General features: G+C 38.2%; 1 protein-coding gene across 12 annotated transcripts in view; it reads right to left on the reverse strand.

The window, feature by feature from the left end:
* TTLL5 (tubulin tyrosine ligase like 5) overlaps nt 1–19,074 on the reverse strand; it is a 352,672-nt gene that overhangs the window by 308,313 nt on the left and 25,285 nt on the right. For all 12 annotated transcript variants that reach the window (XM_020986244.2, XM_020986241.2, XM_078151465.1 and 9 more), the window contains exons 5-7: nt 18,717–18,823; nt 12,178–12,308; nt 8,001–8,083 (exon numbers count right to left, since the gene is read on the reverse strand). In XM_020986244.2, coding sequence (XP_020841903.1) covers nt 8,001–8,083; nt 12,178–12,308; nt 18,717–18,823 — 321 coding nt within the window. The remainder of the gene's footprint in view (nt 1–8,000; nt 8,084–12,177; nt 12,309–18,716; nt 18,824–19,074) is intronic.

Below are 19,074 nucleotides of genomic sequence, written 5' to 3' on the forward strand. Positions count from 1 at the left end.
TCAAAGAGTATGTGTCAGGGAGTAAGGTGAGAGAAGGCTGGAAAGGTAGGAGGGGGCTATCACGAAAGGCTCTGAATGCCAAATAGAGGATTCTGTATTTGCTCTTGGAGGCAGCAGGGAGCCACTGAAATTTATTGAGTAGCGAGGTGCTATGGGTAGACCTGTGCTTTAGGAAAATCACTTTAGTGGCTGAAGAGAGAATAGCCTGGAGTGGGAAGAGAAGACCTGAGGTAGGCAGACCCACCGTTAGGCTATTGCAATAATCCAGGCATGAGCTGATGAGAACCTGCAGAACTGCAGCAGAGCGGTGGCAGGGTCAGAGGAGAGGAGGAGAGCCTGCAGGAGAGATGCGTAGAGGTCAAAGCCATAAGTCTTGGCAACATATTGGAATTAAAGGGTGAGAGATAGTGAGGAGTCTAGGATGACACTCAAGTTGTGAGCCTGGGAGGATCATGACGCCCTCAACAGTATAAGGGAAGTCTGGAGGGAGGGAAAAATAATGAGTATAATTTTAGACATGTTGATTTTTAGATGTTTGCTTGACATTCAGTCAGATATCTGAAAGGTAGTTGGATATGTAAGACTTTAGGTCAGCCCAATGCCTGGTACATAGTAGTGCTTAATAAATGTTTATTGACTGACTGACTACTAGTAACATTCAAAATAAGTTCCAGAATAGGAATAGGATAGCTAGATTTGAAAATCAGCTGGATGATAATTAAATTCATGGGAGCTGATGAGATCACCAACTGAGGGGGTATTGATGGAGAAGAGAACAGAGTAGATAGAGAACTCTAATACGTACTGGCTTTGTGTGTTAAGTGTCCTAGGAAACTAAGATAGAGAGTTGCAAAAGTTATTGACCTACATGGGATGAGCGATTTGCTTCATCAGTTCAAAAAATTTTAAAAATTGGGTAGAAGCAAGCCACTGCAGTGGCTGCAGAACAGTGAACTGCTATGAAGACCAGGGTGGCCTACTGGATAGAGCATACAGGACCCAGAGTCACAAAGACCAAAGTTCAAATCCTACCACTGAAATTTATCAGCTGCATGGCCCAAAGCAAGTAACTGACCCTGCCTAAATATCAGTTTCATCTTCTGTAAAGCATAAATGTGCTGGGTATAACAGCACCTGCCTTACAGAGCCGCTGTGAGGATGACACAAGGTTCTGCATGAAAATCACTTTGCAACCTTTAAAGAGAAATGACAATGATGATGGAAGTGATGGAGATGATGGTGATGGAAATACTGAGGTAGATTTTTCTAACAATTATGTATAAGATTAATTGGATTAGAAACTAACATAGGCAGCCTACGTATGAGTCCACTAAAGTGGAAGACAAAAGGAAATGAGGATTCCACCAAGGCTGTGTCCATGGAATCAAAGAAAAAGGAATAATATAGTTGCACACAGTTTACAGATGGGAAGGCTGAAACACAATTTAAGTGACTGGTCCGAGAAGTTAGTCAGTGGTGAGACAGCAAATAAATTTATTTATATATATAGTTCATTAAAGCTCCCTATTCAATAAGCAAAGCGGGTGGGGGAGGGGGAGGACGGGGAGAAGGAAAGGAACAAGCATTTATTAAGTACCTACTACATGCCAGGCACTACGCTAAGCTCTTCCCAATGATCCCCTCCTTTGATCTTCACAACAGTCCTGGGGAGTGTTACAGCTGAGGAAACAGGCAGACAGAGTGACTTGCCTGGGGTTACACAGGGAGCAGAGTCTGAGGCCAGATTTAAACTTGGGTCTTCCTGACTCAGGGCCCAGTGCTCTATGCACACCCAGGCTCTTCCAGCTTCCAAGGTATTAACATGATGAGATGCAAAAAGAAACTGTGCCACTTGGAAATAGATGAAAGAGAAACACTCTTATATAGGACCAAAAGAGGGAACAGAGAGAAGAAATCTTGGCCTCTACTTCTAAACCCCTTGGCTCTGATAGATGAGATTTTTGCCTTGTCTTCCCAGGGGCCCAGGCCTCCATGCCATCTCCTGGCCATCTCTTCACCATGTCCCTGTATACAGAACCCTCCCCTAACACTTTTCAGAACCCCTATGTCTTCCCCTATGAAGAAGTAAGCTTCTTGGGGGCAGAGACTGTCTTGCTTTTATCTATATTCCTAGCACTTGGCATCATGGCTGGCTCACGTTGTTCTTCAGTTGTTTCAGTCGTGTCTGACTCTTTGTGACCCCACTGGAGGGTTCTTTGGCAAAGATACTGGAGTATCTTCCTTTACCTGCTCATTTTACAGAAGAAGAAACTGAGGCAAACAGGTTAGGTGACTTGCCCAGCGTCACACAGCTAGTAAGTGTCTGAGGCTAGATTTGAACTCAACTCTTCCTGACTTCAGGCTTGGCACTCTATCCACCGTGCCATTTAGCTACCCTGCCTGGCTCATAGTAAGTGCTTAATAGATGCTTTATCTATTTATCTGTATGTGTCCATATATTTATAAACATATATGTCTAGGAAAGAGGGAGAGAAAGAGAGAGAAAGAGAATCAGAGAGAGCAGTTTTAGGAACAAGGAGGCAACTCTGAACTCAAATCAAATTAATCCAATTCAATAAACATTTATTAAAGGTATATTAAATAGAGAACATTGTGCAAGACATTGGTAGAAATACAAAGTGTAGATGAACCACGTCCCTGACTTTATGCAGCTTATTTTTCCAATAGGAGGATATGATTTCTTCAACACATATGACACACGTAAAAAAACTATTAGAAAAATAATATATATTAAGAAAACTTGGCTGCAATGAATGCAGTTTGGGTTAATTTATAAAGCAGTCTAATTTGATAATTTCTATAATTATACCATCATTTCAAATAGCTCTAGATTTAAATACCAAGAAAATAAACAAGAAGAATCCATAAGCAACATGAGACTAAGAAGAGATTATTATAGCTGAAAGTGGGCACAAAAAGATGAAGATACAACATTCTCTACCTTTAAGAGGTCTAAAGAAGTCTATTTCCTCAAATGGAACTACAGCAATAAATTGTCCACAAAAGTGTAAAAAGTTGATTTAGAATGTGACTATCATGTTGTGTTTGAATAAACCTTTTTCCCACTAGATCCAATTCACCTACAAATCCTTCAAGAAATCAAGAGCTCAGAAGATGGAATTTTAAAATCCAAATTGGCAGAAAAATTGAAGCTCCACAAATTACACATTGAGATTTTACTACAGGATTAAGGAAAAGGGGCCTATAACTAAAGAAAAACAAAATCTTAAATCTAAGTTCCAATAGTAGCTCCACAAAATCAAAGTAAATAGGCATAAAAATGGAAATTAGGTTGTCTTGTAATTAAAGGCTGCTATTATTTAAAAAAAAGATATTTTTCTCATACATAGGATAATGGGAAGACTTACATGAACCGATGCAAAGCAAAGTAAGCAGAACCAGGTAAACAATATACAGAATGTCTATACCAATTTAGATGGAAAACACAAAAATAGCAAAACTGAATGTCGTGAAATTATAATGACCATGCTTGGCATAGAAGAAGAGAGTAAAAAATTCACCTCCCTCCCTTTTTTGTAGATTTAGAGGATTTAAAAATGTGGGACACTGCACAGACCATTAGACTTAGCCAACATACTGGCTCATTTTGCCAAACTGTTTTTTTTTTCTCTCTTTCTTTTTTATGCTTTGTTACAAAAGATGACAAGATTTCTCTAGAAATGAAGATGATATAAAAACAGAAGATGTCAGTAAATATTTTTAAAAGATATTTTTCTAGTGATGACATATGAGATTAAGTTATGAGGTAACAGTCTGAAGAATTAAAGTTGATGCTAACTGACCCCAAATGGCAAAGGAGAGGTATGTGGTGGGTACAAGTAGGCTGCAATACATTAACAACACACAATTACATAACAGAAATAGTGGATAGGAAAAATAAAATTGTAAAAAGTAATCAGATATTCAGGAGTACCTGTATGCTCCATTGGTTTATATTCAATGTCTAAAAATAAAGAGAAAAGCTTTCCAGCACAGTAGGTGGACTGCAGGCAAGATTTACGGGAAGATAGGAACAAATGATGCACAGGATAAGAGGTCATAAAAGAGGGTACCTACATCAACAAAATCACAGACCCATCAAGTATATTTAACAAAAAGAGAGACCTGGTTTCCTGTCAATCCACAAAATTAGTCTTTGGAATTCATTCTCATTGCTTATCAAAGTGAATTTGTGACCTATAACAAGGTACATTTATAATTCAAATTAATAAGGACCTCATTTGAATCTTATCAGTTCATTCACTGAAGGGATCTAGAATTCTTTTCTTCCTATTTGCATTCATAAAGTCAGCACACAAAACTCCCTCAACACATCTTCTCTATTACCCTATGATCTCCCTGGGACTCTGAAAATAGTATTCATTCATACCACCATCTAATGAATCACTAATATTAGTCCCTAATTCCCTTTTAGTTTCTCTTGATCAGATTCTCACAAGTCAGATTCCCCCACTGAACTAATTAATATTGACTGAATTAATTAATTCCTAGTACAAAGTAATATACTATAGGTTGTGTTCCAAACTTTAAATAATTCTTTCTCTCTTGCTAGAGAGAGAAATATTGAAAAAAATAAATATTATAATATGAATATAATCACCCAAATGTCTTTGCTACCTGGGGCTACATTTATTCAAATCTTCATTCCAAGAAAAACTCAACTGCCAAGACTCTTCCCTTCACTTATTGCCCTAGATGTACATTTACCTCATTATGTGTACATAATGTAAATAATGTCAATTTTACTTACGTAGTTCTTTACTATTCAATTGTGTGTGTGTATGTGTATGTATGTGTCTGCGTGTGTGTGTGTGTGTGTGTATGTGTATCTTTTCTGTCTGTTTATATTAGGAATAATCTTGCAAAGCTCCTAGAAGACAAAAACCATAAGGTGTCTTGCACAATGCACATGTGGATAAATAGTATTTTTAATAGTGACATATCTATACTTTTTTCACTGGTTCCCATTTATCTCATTTTAGTCATTCTAGTTCTAGGACCAATAACTCATGATTCACATTATTAACTACAGCATTCTAAACCAAGGCTCCTGGTTCAAGAAAACTGGAAAAATCTATTTTTGATTATACTCGAAGACAATAGCTCATGGTTTCTGATAAATGAACACACAAAAGAACATGTTCAGTTTCACAACTCAATAGCATTCACTAAATACATATGATGTGCTTGGTATAGATTACATGTGGTGATACATAAGAATCTGAAGAGACCATCTCTATTCTCAGAAAGCAACGAATGGAATAAAGAACAAATATATAGGAAAATGATACAAAAACACAAGGAGATACATAAACAAGATCAAATGAGAAAGCTGTATACAATCATATTTACAAATAATACAGTACATGGATGGTAGCTCTATGTTACCTAATGGTTCTTCTAACTCTTTAAATCTTGGGGAAAATATTAATGCTGTATTTGTTACCTCAGTCATGAGACACAGATGGGTAAATTTGACTTTTACATTCATAACTGAATCTGAAAATATCTTATCTTCCCTAATATAAAAATAGTGATTTGGACAATTGTGGTACTTAGTTATAATTTCTAAAGGAGCTAAAGCTAATAGTTGGGGGTTTTTTCCATTGATGAATATTTCATTTATATGGTCAAAAGACAGCCATGTTTGAAAATTAATCAAAAAGCTTCTAATAGAGGTAGGACTCTAGGTTTTCTATAGTATTCTATAAAACTGTATGTTTTTCTACTTTTACGTATCTTCTAATAAATGTATTAGATTTTAAAAGTTGGTACTTAGAAATGCCCAAATTATGACTTATAGGAGATTTTAACTATGAGGCCTTCTTACTTCAATGGAATGGCAGAACAAAATTCTTCACTTGTCCCCTGCCCACAAATCCATCTATTCCTGCCACAGGTTCTCACATATTCACATGAACTCTTGCTTACAACCTCTCCATCCAGGCTTTCACTCTCCTCCCTCTCCCTTCCCCCTCCTTCAAATTTAAAAGGGAACCAGGCAGCAGCCTTGAAAAGAGTTACTTCATGCAACTTGATAATAGGTCACATATTCCACAGGAAAGGATTTAGGTAAAGCAAAGAACAGAAAATTAGGAATTCTGTATACAGGTATTAACTAAATTATTAACTAAAAAGTTTAAGTATCCAGGTAACAGGTAAAACAGACAATAAAATGCCAGAGTTTTGATAGGATGGAAACATTTTTTTCCTCAAGCTGTAGGCTACACAACTCTTGGCTCCTTCTCAGGCACCTACAACAAATATCCAAGAAAATGAGAATCATTCCAAAGCTTTGGGGGAAGGAAAGGAGATAAACATTGTGCGTGTGTGTGCGTGTGTGTGTTTTGTTTTGTTTTGGTGAGGCAACCGGGGTTAAGTGACTTGCCCAGAGTCACATAGCTGGTGAGTGTTATGTGTCTGAGGCCAGATCTGAACTCAGGTCCTCTTACTCCAAGGCCAGTGCTCTATCCACTGCACCACCTAGCTGCCCCAAGATAAACATTCTTGCCAAGCATTTTGATCATGCAGGGGGTCTCTGAAACAAGAAGGGTGGAAAGAAGGGGAAGAAGGAAACTCCTAAATATTTTGCCCACCATATTCCCAGAAAGTGTAGCACTCTTTACAAGATGCCTTTTTGAGGGGGAAGGAATGGGAGGAGAGGAAGGAGAAAAGAGAACAGATGAAGAGAGGCTGAAGACAAGGGGGGCAGGGAGAGAAAGAGAGGGGGTGCAGGGAGCATACATTATACATCTTAGGTCAAGCAAGGGAAGTTTCACTTTTCTATACTTTATTAGGATGATTTAAAAATATTTCACTATGGCAAAGAACTCACAAAAATAAAAATGTCCTAGATGACTGCAGAACAGTTCTTATACTTTTTGACTCCTAACAAATTGAAAATCAAATTTTTATCATACTTAACTTTCAAAAGCAATTTAATCTGGCATCTTAAACCTAAATCCAAACTAAAGTCTTTTAAAAGACTCAAACAACATTGAAGCTATTGGTATCTATCCAGAAGAAAAGTTCTCAAGGAGGCAGCCTTTATGCCAGGTCAGATCAGAGCCAAAGAGGAGAAAAAAGAGACACAGGGCATATGAGTTTGGCTTTATGACATATATAAAGACCTAAGTTAAAAGGCTTCTCAAGTAAAATAGCCTTGCCCTAATTCTGTAGAAATTATCATTATAGAATCATATTAACATCCCCTGGGCAACAAAGATTATGGGATATCTTATTTTGCATTTGATTTTTGAGATCAGTTCGAATTTAGAACTTTTTCCAGTTTGAAAGACCACTGGCTATTAGGCTTACAAATAATAATAAAGATGATGATAATGATGATGACAGTAGCTAGGGTTTATATGGTGTTTAAAGCTTTACAAAGTTTTACAGATATCATCTCATATACACATTCTACATAAATATGAAAAACGAATTCTAGAGCAGAACCCAGAAATATGAGCAGAAAATCTTGCAAAGACCAGAGATTTCAAAGTCTTTTGCAGAAATAAAAAAACAAACCAACCCCAAACTGCCATATTTAAAAACAGGGTTATCTCCACGATAACCTTGAGGGCAGGCATCCAGGACTCTGTACATAATGGAATCTAAATATATGCTACTGAATGGTAATTGTTGCTAAAGTTTTTACTATGTCAAGATACTAAAATAAGACAGCAGACCTCCTAGTAACTAGCTGTTGGCATGAGACTACCACATAAGCTGAATAAGCAGACTTTTAGCTTCAAAGTACCTGCTGAAATGGAGGCAGGTAACTTTTGACAATGAGCTGAGTGGAAGCAAAACCCTCTTTCTCCCATATATACTATGCAATGCTGATCTCAGAAGTAACTGCTCCTATGGAAAAGTAAACATATTCTTTCCTAAGACAGAAAGTCAGGAAGAGATGACCTAGAGCAAGAAGAGAGATTTGCCATCTGCTTTCCACTTACACTGTTTATCAAGTAGACACCACGTCCCCTGGAAGAGGCCACAGGTTTTACTATCCAAGGTCCCCGGTCCTTTGAATAGGAATCTGTTCAAAACATTGCAAAGGGAAAAGACAGATCATAAGTTTACAGGTTTGTGAATGTTCAGCAAAGGATATCCAGGTGTAAAGGACATTTCTCAAGTCTCTAAATGGAGATCAGTAGCTAAGAGAATGTTTCTTTTTCAACCAACTGAAAAACAATTCCTTTTACTTGCATAACCTCTTATCTCATCCCCTGATACTTTCATTCTAAAATACAGGAAAGAATTATGCAAACAACTACATCTTAATCTGCCACCCAGTTCAGTAAGTCATCATCAGTCCAAGATTCTTCTTCCACTTACTAAAGAACAGTAACTTGATCAGAGTTGAGAAATGGGGAAAGTTCATCAGAATATAGATCAATGAGTATTTCACTCCTTCGCTTAATGCGAAAGAATTCTGTAAGTAATGTGTGTTTGTAAACTAAAATAAACTTTAGGAAAATGGGTAAAAGATGCAGCTTTGTAAGTAACCTGGTATTTTCCCTTTCACAGGTGCCCTCAGGCATTCTGCATACTGTAGTTGTACTTGGTACTTGCCCTAGAATGGAGGGGGAGGGGGGAGAGGAAGTGAGGGGGAGGTAGTTCACAGTACCTTCATGGGAGCATTTGAGAACCTCAAATGTTATGCCAGGTGGTTTTCCATTGGTTCAGAGGTGCTTTGGGGGGTGGGACCTATGGCTAAGTCCAAGGGAGGCAGACAAATGGGGATCAATGACCAGGATCAGTACTACCACTGGCCACCAAGAAAGGAATGGGGAACCTTCACTTTCCTCACTCTAGCCTACTAACAGCCCAAGGATGGACCAGTAGCATAAGAAGTCACAACAGAGGAGTCACCGATCATCCTTTCTTCTAATACATTCCTATCTCCCCCACTGCCCACTTCCCACCAGTCCATCTGCCCTGCCATTGCCACCTAAGGCCATAGGGAATTTGTCATCTGCCCTGGTATTTTTTCTAGAAGAACCTAAGTACCAGTTGGCCTTTCGAACCCTCCATTATATATAGTCTCACCCAATTAGAATGTGAGATCCTTGAGACTGGAGATTATTCCAGTTTTCTGTTTGAATCCTCAGTGCTTGACATACCGTGAGTACTTAATAAATAATTTTGCATTCCACTCCATAAAAAGAGATGGAAGCAAAAGGACAGGAACAGATTAATAGACCTTCTCAACCCATTACCACAGCCAAGAGTATTAAGAAGCTGCTCCTTTAATTTAAGCCTTTGTTTGCCCCTTCTACCATGCAGAAAGAAGTCCCTAAAGGCAGCAATGGTTATCATTTCAAAGTAAGAAAAAAGGGGGTATATGAAATTATGTGAGGAATAAATTTTTCTTGATTTTCTTCTCCATATGAATGAGAAATGAAAAAAAAATACTGTCATACCCCTACATAACATCACCCTAAAAATTAAATATGTTGTAACCAAATTCCAACATAAACTAACAAAACCAAGGACTAGCCAATTGTTCAAGACTCAAATCATAAGATGAATCCACACTAAGATCTGAATAAACTTCCCTAGGTATCCAACTACTTGCCATGCCATTTAGAGCACTGTCCCTGAAAAAATAACTGCCCTTTGGTAATGTTGTTTCATCTAACATGAGGTTTTCACACAACCAATTTGCAATCTTGCATGGTGTTCATCTGTGTATAAATAAACACAGAGGTAATCATATTTCAGGGCCATTAACCCTAAGGCAATGTCAACACTTTACTAAGTCCTGTGAAAGTTTTCCTTCATTCCAACAAGTAGACAAAGTTACTGAGCAATAAATTAATGTCTTTTTACCACTATATCAATATCAATCAACCAATTAACATTTATTAAGTGTCTGACATATTAATACGTCACAATGAAGTTTCCATATAGTTCAAGTTTCAACTCGTCTCCTTTATGGGCTGTTAGAGATGGCCTGCCTATGACCTTCAAAACTTTCTCCTTTTCCTTCTCTACCTAAAATAACCTCAGCCTCACTCCACCTTCAGTCAGTACCCTGCTAGGCAATCTACCTTTGGCCAGGGCAATATGAGCTCTCTCCTTCGCTCTCCTTCCTTCCTCCAATGAGAAGCCATTCTAGGTCTTCTCTCTCCTGCCCTCGTTACCAGAGTTAAATGTCTTTTCAAAGGTTTTTGCATCTAGGCTTTTCCACCATCAACATAATATGCCAATTTTCATCATTCCGAGTGGCAGAGCACTTCTACTATTTAACCCCATTTTCCATGCCCCCTCTCCCTCTTCCCCTATATGTTAAAGCAAGTTTAGAAATATTGGTGTGTGCCATGAAATGGAAAAAATCTGGGAAGTTCCACTATAAATGACTTGCTCATAATTTTCAAGAAACAACATCAGAGATACAAAATATCTAGAAGTTATTTTGAAGTAGTTGATGTTAGGGTCTATTTTTAACCCTGGCCTTTACATCCCTAATAAAATAGCTATTCCCAGAACCAAGTATCTAAAGCTGGAACTAAGCATGACACTAGGATTTTATATTGCGATTGTCAGTGGAAAAAAAATGATTGTTCCATAGCCATGGCCAAGGCTGGTGAAATATTCTTATCATCAAGTGAAAAGTCTGATGGTTGGTCAGGCAGACCATTAGGAGGAAATAAAGCAGAGACCTGTACTGGGAGGCATAAGTATCTAAACTTATAACAAGTTTTAATACTACCCTTGTAAAATAACCAGATGTCCAATTAATATGACCCAACTTGATCATACTATATAATAAATACTTATGGAACTGCATGCCCTGTCCCTAAACATCCTAAAGGTTCAAAATTCTGTCAGTAAGATCTAATGGTAATCTATAGGAATTCTTAACCTGGGGCACATGACTTTTTAAATATTCAGATAACTGTATTTCATATGTTTGTTTCCTTTCTAACCCTACATGTTTTACCTCATGCATTTAAAAATATTATTTTGAGCAGGGGTCCCTAGTCTTTACCAAACTGTCAAAGGGGTTCATGACACAAAATAGGTTGAGAACTTCTGGGTGAGAAAAACTTCTCATTCATTTAACAAATAATCGTTAAGTACCTACCATACATAAAGGTACTCTGCTAGGTCCTGTATAATTTTAATATAGTATGTGGAGTTTTTTCCTCAGTTCTAAAAGTACTTTCAAATGTTCATGGCAAAATCAATTCTAAGAAGCTATGCCTATTAGTTCTATGAATTTAATTTCCCTAAATATTCATTTGCTGGAAAATATGTGAAAAGTTCTCATGGCATGCCTTCGATTGGGTGGAATTTCACAAGATCTTAAATCTGATCTCTTTTCTGCCCTTCAAATCTTCAATTTAGCAGGGCAATTTTATTATTATGATGTCATAGTTAGTATATATTTAAAAACAAATATACACAACAAAATTTCATATGCAGCCCTCTTTTTGGTCTTTATATTAGAATGTTTGTGTTTTCTTGATGATTAAATTCATAATAAAAAAATTAAAAAAATTTTAAATCTTCAGTTTTGGTGGGCTTGAGAGGAAAAGGTCTGGCAGAAGCTTCCCTAGCCTTATAATCATCTCTGCAAATGGAACACAAATAACCAGAACACATATGATATATGATATGTAAATATGATACATTTACACAGATATGTAAGACATAAAAGCACAGCAGATAAAAAAAAAACACTGATAAAAGACATGTGGTACTTGGACACCAAGGCACATAAATGAAGGACATGAAAAGTTATTCTATGTAGTAAAGAGCCTAAGTGACATACAATGTTAAGCTTATATGTATGTAGCAGCTAGGCAGGTGAATTTGAATGCCCTTACACGGACACTGCAGACAAACAAAACACAGTGACATGCATGAATGTGGTACCCAAAAAGTACATTCAGACATACAGTTTTTTGTATGTCTTTTTTCACATGTACAAAGAAAACCATCACAGTACATAATCCAGATAAAGTTAATTACGTTTTAAATGTTAATCTTGCAACTTCTCTGCCTGGGAACTAAAATTCTTTGAATTTTTCTCTTTTTGCTATAGGCTTGGGATAATCACTGGGGTGATTCTGGCCCAAATGTAATAGTTGTGGACCACAACACTCTCAGTCAATCACTTACTACAGAATTCTGCATACTCAGCTGGCAGGAGGAAGGTCTGAGGGAGGATGTGGAATGCCTTGAATCCATGTGTATGCTGCATTCGAATAATGTTTTTGTACAGTCGGTCCTTCCGGGTTAGTTCATAAGACCTAAAATCATAGAAGTTTTTTTTTTCTTTCTCAGTCAACCGTGTTTTAGAGACTCGCCAGTATACTTATACTCTGAAGGGCTAATAAAAACAGATTGTAGACTTTAGGTATGATAAGAAGATGAGCTCAAATGCATAGTAATAATACTGATTCTCTACCATATTTTAAGGATCATCACCAACTCTGTGCCATTCCCTTATGGGATTTCACACAAATCATGAAGCTAAGATAAATTCATTTGGGATCTAAAGTAATACTATCACACCAACACTTTCATCAGAACCTTCAGACTAATTAATTCTACAATTTTCTCCATTAACTAATTCTCCTTTAAATAGCTTGTACCTCCAATTTACTTCCCAAAGTTTCTATTTTCCTAATTCCTGTCATCCGTAACTAATGCCCTAGGCAAAACTGCTTCCCACCATCCTCTTCCACAAACCTGTATCCCTAAAGAATTGGGCCCTTCTCTTCCCTGGCACCTGTTGTTCACTGCCAATCATCCTTTAGAATCCCTTTGTTAGCATGAATAAATGCTGCTTCATTCCTGGTCTCTTACTCATATACATTCTTTTTCACTGCTCATTATCTAACACCCACCTTTTTCTCCTGGGGACACTACAACCCTTATAACCTCTCCAATGCTGGCCAGTCCTCTCAAGGCTCCTAATTCACACCACCAGGCCCCCACTGCCACTTGGGATCCTAGCATTTAGAACAGGAAGGAACTATAAAGAGCACACCCAGTCCAACCTCCTTATTTTAAAGATAAGGAAATTGAGACCCAGTGAAGTTAGGTAAATTGCCCAAGGACACATTGGTAGTAAGTAGCAGAGATAAAATGTGAGCCAAATTCTTTAACTTCAAATGCAACATTCTTTCTAGTATAACGCTGTGCTCGTTTTCCAGATCTGCTACCTTCAAATCACAGCATATTAATTTATCTGTGTATATCTTATACCTCCAAGTAGAACACAAACTCCATAAAGATAAGAGTGAACTTTCCTATTTGTATCTCCAGCACCTAGCACAGGGCCTTGACCACTTTTTTTTGGGGGGGGGGGACAGGGGGGATGGAGAGGAGGAAGAAAATCTAGGGGGGGAAAACTAGATTCGTGATTTCAAGGAAATTCCCTCCACCAATGTAGACAGCACCAGCTGTCTGGGGCACTGAGAAGTTAGGTGACTTTCCCAAGATAAAAAAACCAGCACATATCAGAAAGAGAACTTGAACCCACGTCTTCCTGATTTCAAGGCTGGTTTTGTATCCATCAAATACCAAATTGCCTCTGGTCTAGCACATGGCAGATACTTTATAAATGATTATTGAACTGAACTGAATTTGTTCAATAACTTTTCCCGCAGAACTTAGGTTGTCCAATTACACCACCATCTCCTGATCCTTGCTGCTACCATACAACTAACCTTTAGCAAACTCTTCTAGCTTCCTCAAGGATATGAACTTGACTCCCCACTCACCTTGCCTGTCATCCTTGGTGACCCTAACGTCCATGTGAACAGCTTTTCTGACCCAATGGTCTCATACTGCCCCATCTTCTTCAGCTCCCATGACTTTTGTCTTCACCTACTCTTCTGAGCCCACACACTAGAGTCCCATTTTAGACCTCACCATCAAATCTGCCACAGTTCCAACCCTAAAGTCTGAAATTCCCCTCTATATAATCTTCTAACTTGTCACTTTTTCTCATCCTGCTAACTTGATCTTCAGCCTTAAGGTAACATCTAGTCTTTAGATTCCCTTTCTTTCCTCCAAGTATATCTACCCTATTCTATTGTCACTTCCCTCACATCAAAGTCTTCACCAAAATGATGAAAAATTTTAACACTGCTTTCTATTCCCCCCTCCCCGCATTCCTCTTTACCTTGTCCTTCTGTTGCTCCTCTCCCTATCCCAAGGAATAACCCAACTCATGTAATGCCCATCATCTACCTTCTCTGCTCCTACTTCCAAACACTTCTGGAGCATGTCAACTAGGTCCAATATAAATTTATGTTTTCTAATCTCAATTGGTCCCCCACTAACTATAGCAATATTGTATTCTCTTAAATTCCCTATCACATTGAGACAACTAATTTCAAACTTTTTCTTCTTTCTTCAAACTACCAATCCCTCCCCTTTCCTTTCTCTCAATCAGCAGAAAACTTTACCTTCTAGTTATTAAAAAGATCTAGGTAATCCAACATGGGTTCCTTCGCCACCAAATCTCTACTTCTAGCCCATCTCAGAGGACGACACGGTCAATCTGCTATCAAAGCTAACCATTCCACAGAGACCCCTTTCTTCCCTTTGTTCTCCGTTCCTTCAATTATTACTTCCAAATGTTAGACTGGAGTTTAAATCCGGATTTCATATATTTACTAGCTGTGTAACCTAGGGCTAGTCACTTACCCTCTCTAAACCTTAGTTTCCTCATCGGTAAAAGAGGAATAAATAAACATTAACATCTACCTCACAACACTGTGAGGTCCCAATGAGATATGTAAAGCACTTTGAAAACTTTAAAGCACTATGAAAATCCCATTATTATTCATCTTCAATCTTTCTAGCTCTTCCTTGTTCCTACAAATATACTCAGTTCTCCCTTATCCTTAAAAAAGTCTTCCTTTAACCTTAATATCCCCTCAACCAATCATCTTCTTTCCTACCTTCAAAAAGCCCCTTTATCATCTCCGCATCTCTTTTTTTCTACATATTCCCTCATCTATCTAGTTATATGATTTCTATTATCATTGTTATGAAAATAATAGTACTAATTATAGCTAACATTTACATAGAGCTTACTATGTGCCAAGCACTATGCTAAAGACTTCATAATTATTATCTTACTTAAGGACTCTGATGGCTCACCTAAGTACCAGTATCACACTTGCCAGGGCACTGGATATCTCCACGTAGATGTTCTGGTCACTTCATGCAACGTATACAGAACTGACCTCCTCATCTTCCCTCTAAAGTCTGCCCCTCTTTCTAATGTCTCTATTTCTGCTGACAGCACTGCTATCTTCCCAGGCATCTAAGGATCAACCTTTCTGGGTTACTGTGGATTCTTTCCTCTTTCCCCACCCCCACACTCCCATCCCGTACACCGCCTTCTTTGAGTCCCAACTAAAATTTCACCTTTTACTAGAAGCCTTCCCTCACTCCTCTTAATTCTAGCACCTCCCCACTGTGAATTATTTCCTCCTTATCTTATATAGAGCTTGCTTTGCATATATTTGTTTGCATGTTGTCTCCTCCATTAGACTGTGAGCTCCTTTAGGGCTCGGACTGCCTTTTTGCCTCTTTTTGTATCCCTAGCACTTAACACAGTGCCTGTCACACAGCAGGTGCTTAATTATTGTTGACTGATTGACTGACATAGGATTTAATGGTAGCAGAGACCTCAAAAATCCTCTAGTCTAACTTACCTCATTTTATAAATGAGACAAGTGAGACAAGTCACACAGTGACTTATTTATGACTTTTTCTATAGGTAGTCTGAATCTATTATTAAGAAAGTATAACATAAAGTCAATCAATCAATCAACATTTATTAAGTATCAACTATGTGCCAAACACTGTGCTAAGCCCTAGGGATGCAAAAAGAGGCAAAGGAGGGCAATGAGGTGGGGCAGTAACTAGAGCACCGGCCTTGGAATCAGAGAGGACCTGAGTTCAAATCCGGCCTCAGACACATAACACTTGCTATCTGTGTGACTCTGGTCAAGTCACATAACCCCAATCGCCTCACCAAAAAAAAAAAAAAAAAGAAAGAAAGAAAGAAAAAGAAAGAAAAGGATGACCTTGATCAGTTCAGGGCAGCTAGGTGGTGCAGTGGATACAGTGGCCCTGGAGTCAGGAGGATCTGAGTTCAAATCCCACCTCAGACACATAACACTCACTAGCTGTGTGACTCTGGGCAAGTCACTTAACCCCAACTGCCTCACCAAAAAAAAAAAAAGAGGCAAAGGACAGTCCCTGCTCTCAAGAAGCTCATACTCTAACAGGGGACACAACATGCAAACAAATAAATGGACTTAGAATTACAAGACCTGGTTCTGACACTGGCTTCATGACCATGGGCTGAGACTCAGTTTTCTATCCATCAAATGGGAATAACACTTGTATTATTATCTCAAAGGGAAAGGGAAGAATTGTATAAACCATAAGAGCATTTTAAAATGTGATGCCATTATTATTAGATTTTTTTTAAATCTAGGACTATGATTTCACTGGTGTGGTTAATTCCTGGTACAGAGCATAGTCCCTAAGATGCAGACCAGTAATTCACATATGATATATAATCTTAGGCAGGCGCCTGGGGGATTGAGAGGTTCAGTGACTTGCCAATGGTCACAAAGCCAAACTACGTTGAAGGCAAGACCAGTGCCTGGGGCTATCTAGCTCTCCACTATGTACTACTGCCTCTCATTAAATATCATACGTGAATTTGGGGAACCAATGCCAAGAGTACCAGGTGTTCCAACTCTTCTTACAACTCTAAAGGACGAATTATATGGAATTTACACCTAAATTAAAACATCATGGGTCTGAGACATTTCTGGGAAGAAACTGGATCTCTAGCTTTACAAAGTATGCTACTCCTATGCCGAGACACAAACTTCATTTTCTTTTTCTTTGAAAACAGAGAACACTGTTTTCACAGGGGGGAAGCACAAATTATGATATAATTCTGGAAAATGGTAGCAATGAATTTTTTTTAAACTAACTCTCCCTCTCTTGCCCAGGCTGGAAGTTCAGTAGCCACTCAGAGGCCTAATCCCATTACTGATCAATACAGAAGCTTTGACCTGCTCTGTTTCCAACCTAGGCCAGTTCACCCCTACTGAGGCAGCTTGGTGGCTCCCCTCTCCTAGAGCCTTGACCGTATTAGTGCTGGACTTAGTACAGACACGTTATTGACTTTATCCCACTGCAGGCTGATCTCCAGCACTCTGCTAGCCTCAGCCTCCTCAGTAGCAGGGATTACAAGCATGCAACACCAAGCTTAGCAGCAATTATCTGCTGAAATTTTTTAAACTAGGATGTGATAACAAACATTGTGTGTGTGTGTGTGTGTGTGTGTGTGTGTAAAATCATTGGAAGCTCATAAGAACACCAACTATAAAACTCCTGTATGAGACCAAGCTATAAACAAGATATTATAAGGAACTTATAACCTAAACAAGACAAAATGAACCCACTCTATACTCAAATCTAGACTATAATGCCTATAATGAGATCTGTCATAGAGAAGCTCTAAGGGACTAGGGAAGAGAAGTGCTACATGTACCCTGTGGGAAGTTCAATAATCCACTTTGACAACATGGAATAAAAATCACTGGAGATTTTTGAAAATCAGAATCTAACTTTTGAAAATTATTAGCCTAAAGTAGTACTTACATAAATTACTCCAGTATTTAACATCTAGTTACAGAACACAGCCAGGGCTAGCCCTGAACAAAGTCACCTCTGACATTCCCAGTTTTGCTGCTCTACAGCCCCTTTTCTCTCTTAGTGAAATTTTGTACCACCCAAGTACCTCAGTTACAGACTTCTCTCTACCATCCTCCTTATCAAAAGTCACACTCAGGAAAGGATCAGAAGCTCATTCATGCTAAGGTATGAAATAGGTTGATCACAGCTGTGTATGTAGTAATGTTCTTCTCTCAGAACATTTTTACTGAAGACAACAAAACCTTAAACTAAATGAATGAAAGGAATAGAAGATCTTTCTGAACTCACTAAAATTATAACAATATGCATGTGTATATCTACATACATATGTAGATATATATATATATATATATTATATATATATACACATATATGGCATATAATTTGTGTGCATATTTATACAAACCATACATATGTATAATTAGCCTCAAATAGCATCTTGCTAGAACAAGTTCAACTTGTAAACACGAGTCTTACATATTCTGCCATTTTCTGCTAGTTCAGATCTGAAATTTCTAAATACTTGTTTTCAGCTGTATCAGTGAAAGGCCTTAAGCTCCTTTGCCTGTGACGTGTTCATAAGCAAAACAAGGAAGTTGGGTATGATGCCCTCTAAACCTATTTCAGTCCTTAGACTCATTGGTTTTTTTGCTCAGTCACCACTCAAAAGCCATCCAGACAATCTTAGTTGAAGACCACTAAATTAATTCCATTTTTATTACAATTGAAATTTTTATTCTAGTTCCCTGAACCCAAAGGCTTCTTGAGTAAATCCTGGTCCCACAAAGTTTCTTTCCCTGGGGCAAGTAGAGAAGAGAGCACAGGACTTGGTCTGCTCTAGATGCCCTACATCAGGAACGACTTTTTTCAAGACAGACTGTTTTCTCTATTTCCCCCTGTGCCTAAAAGCAGCTAACTAAATGAAGTTAAAAGTGAGTGCCTAGTATTACCTGGGAAAGTGATTGACCTTTTGCATTTCAGAGAGGGTACGAAGTAAGAAGGGCTTCAGATGGGATCCTGTCCACATGAGGTTGTAGTCAGTGCTGCTTGGATGAACCTAAGGAACATATAAGGAAAAGATAAGAATACAACCTAGCCTGCTTCTAGGGGGAACAATAGCTAACTGATGTAAAAAAAAAAAAGAAAATTGCTGTTTGTCATCCACCCAGAAAGTACAAGAAACAGTGTTGCCAGGAGTGAGAGTCCTGCTTGTCTCAGATGAGGCTGGAAACTGGTCATACAAAATAGACATTTCAGAGTGGAAATATGAAGAATAAGTTTCAAAGAAAGGGTTCAGGTAAGAGAGAA

The sequence above is a fragment of the Phascolarctos cinereus genome, unplaced genomic scaffold (genome assembly GCF_003287225.1).
Source record: "Phascolarctos cinereus isolate Bilbo 61053 unplaced genomic scaffold, phaCin_HiC Scaffold_3;HRSCAF=262, whole genome shotgun sequence".
Classification (NCBI taxonomy): domain Eukaryota; kingdom Metazoa; phylum Chordata; class Mammalia; order Diprotodontia; family Phascolarctidae; genus Phascolarctos; species Phascolarctos cinereus.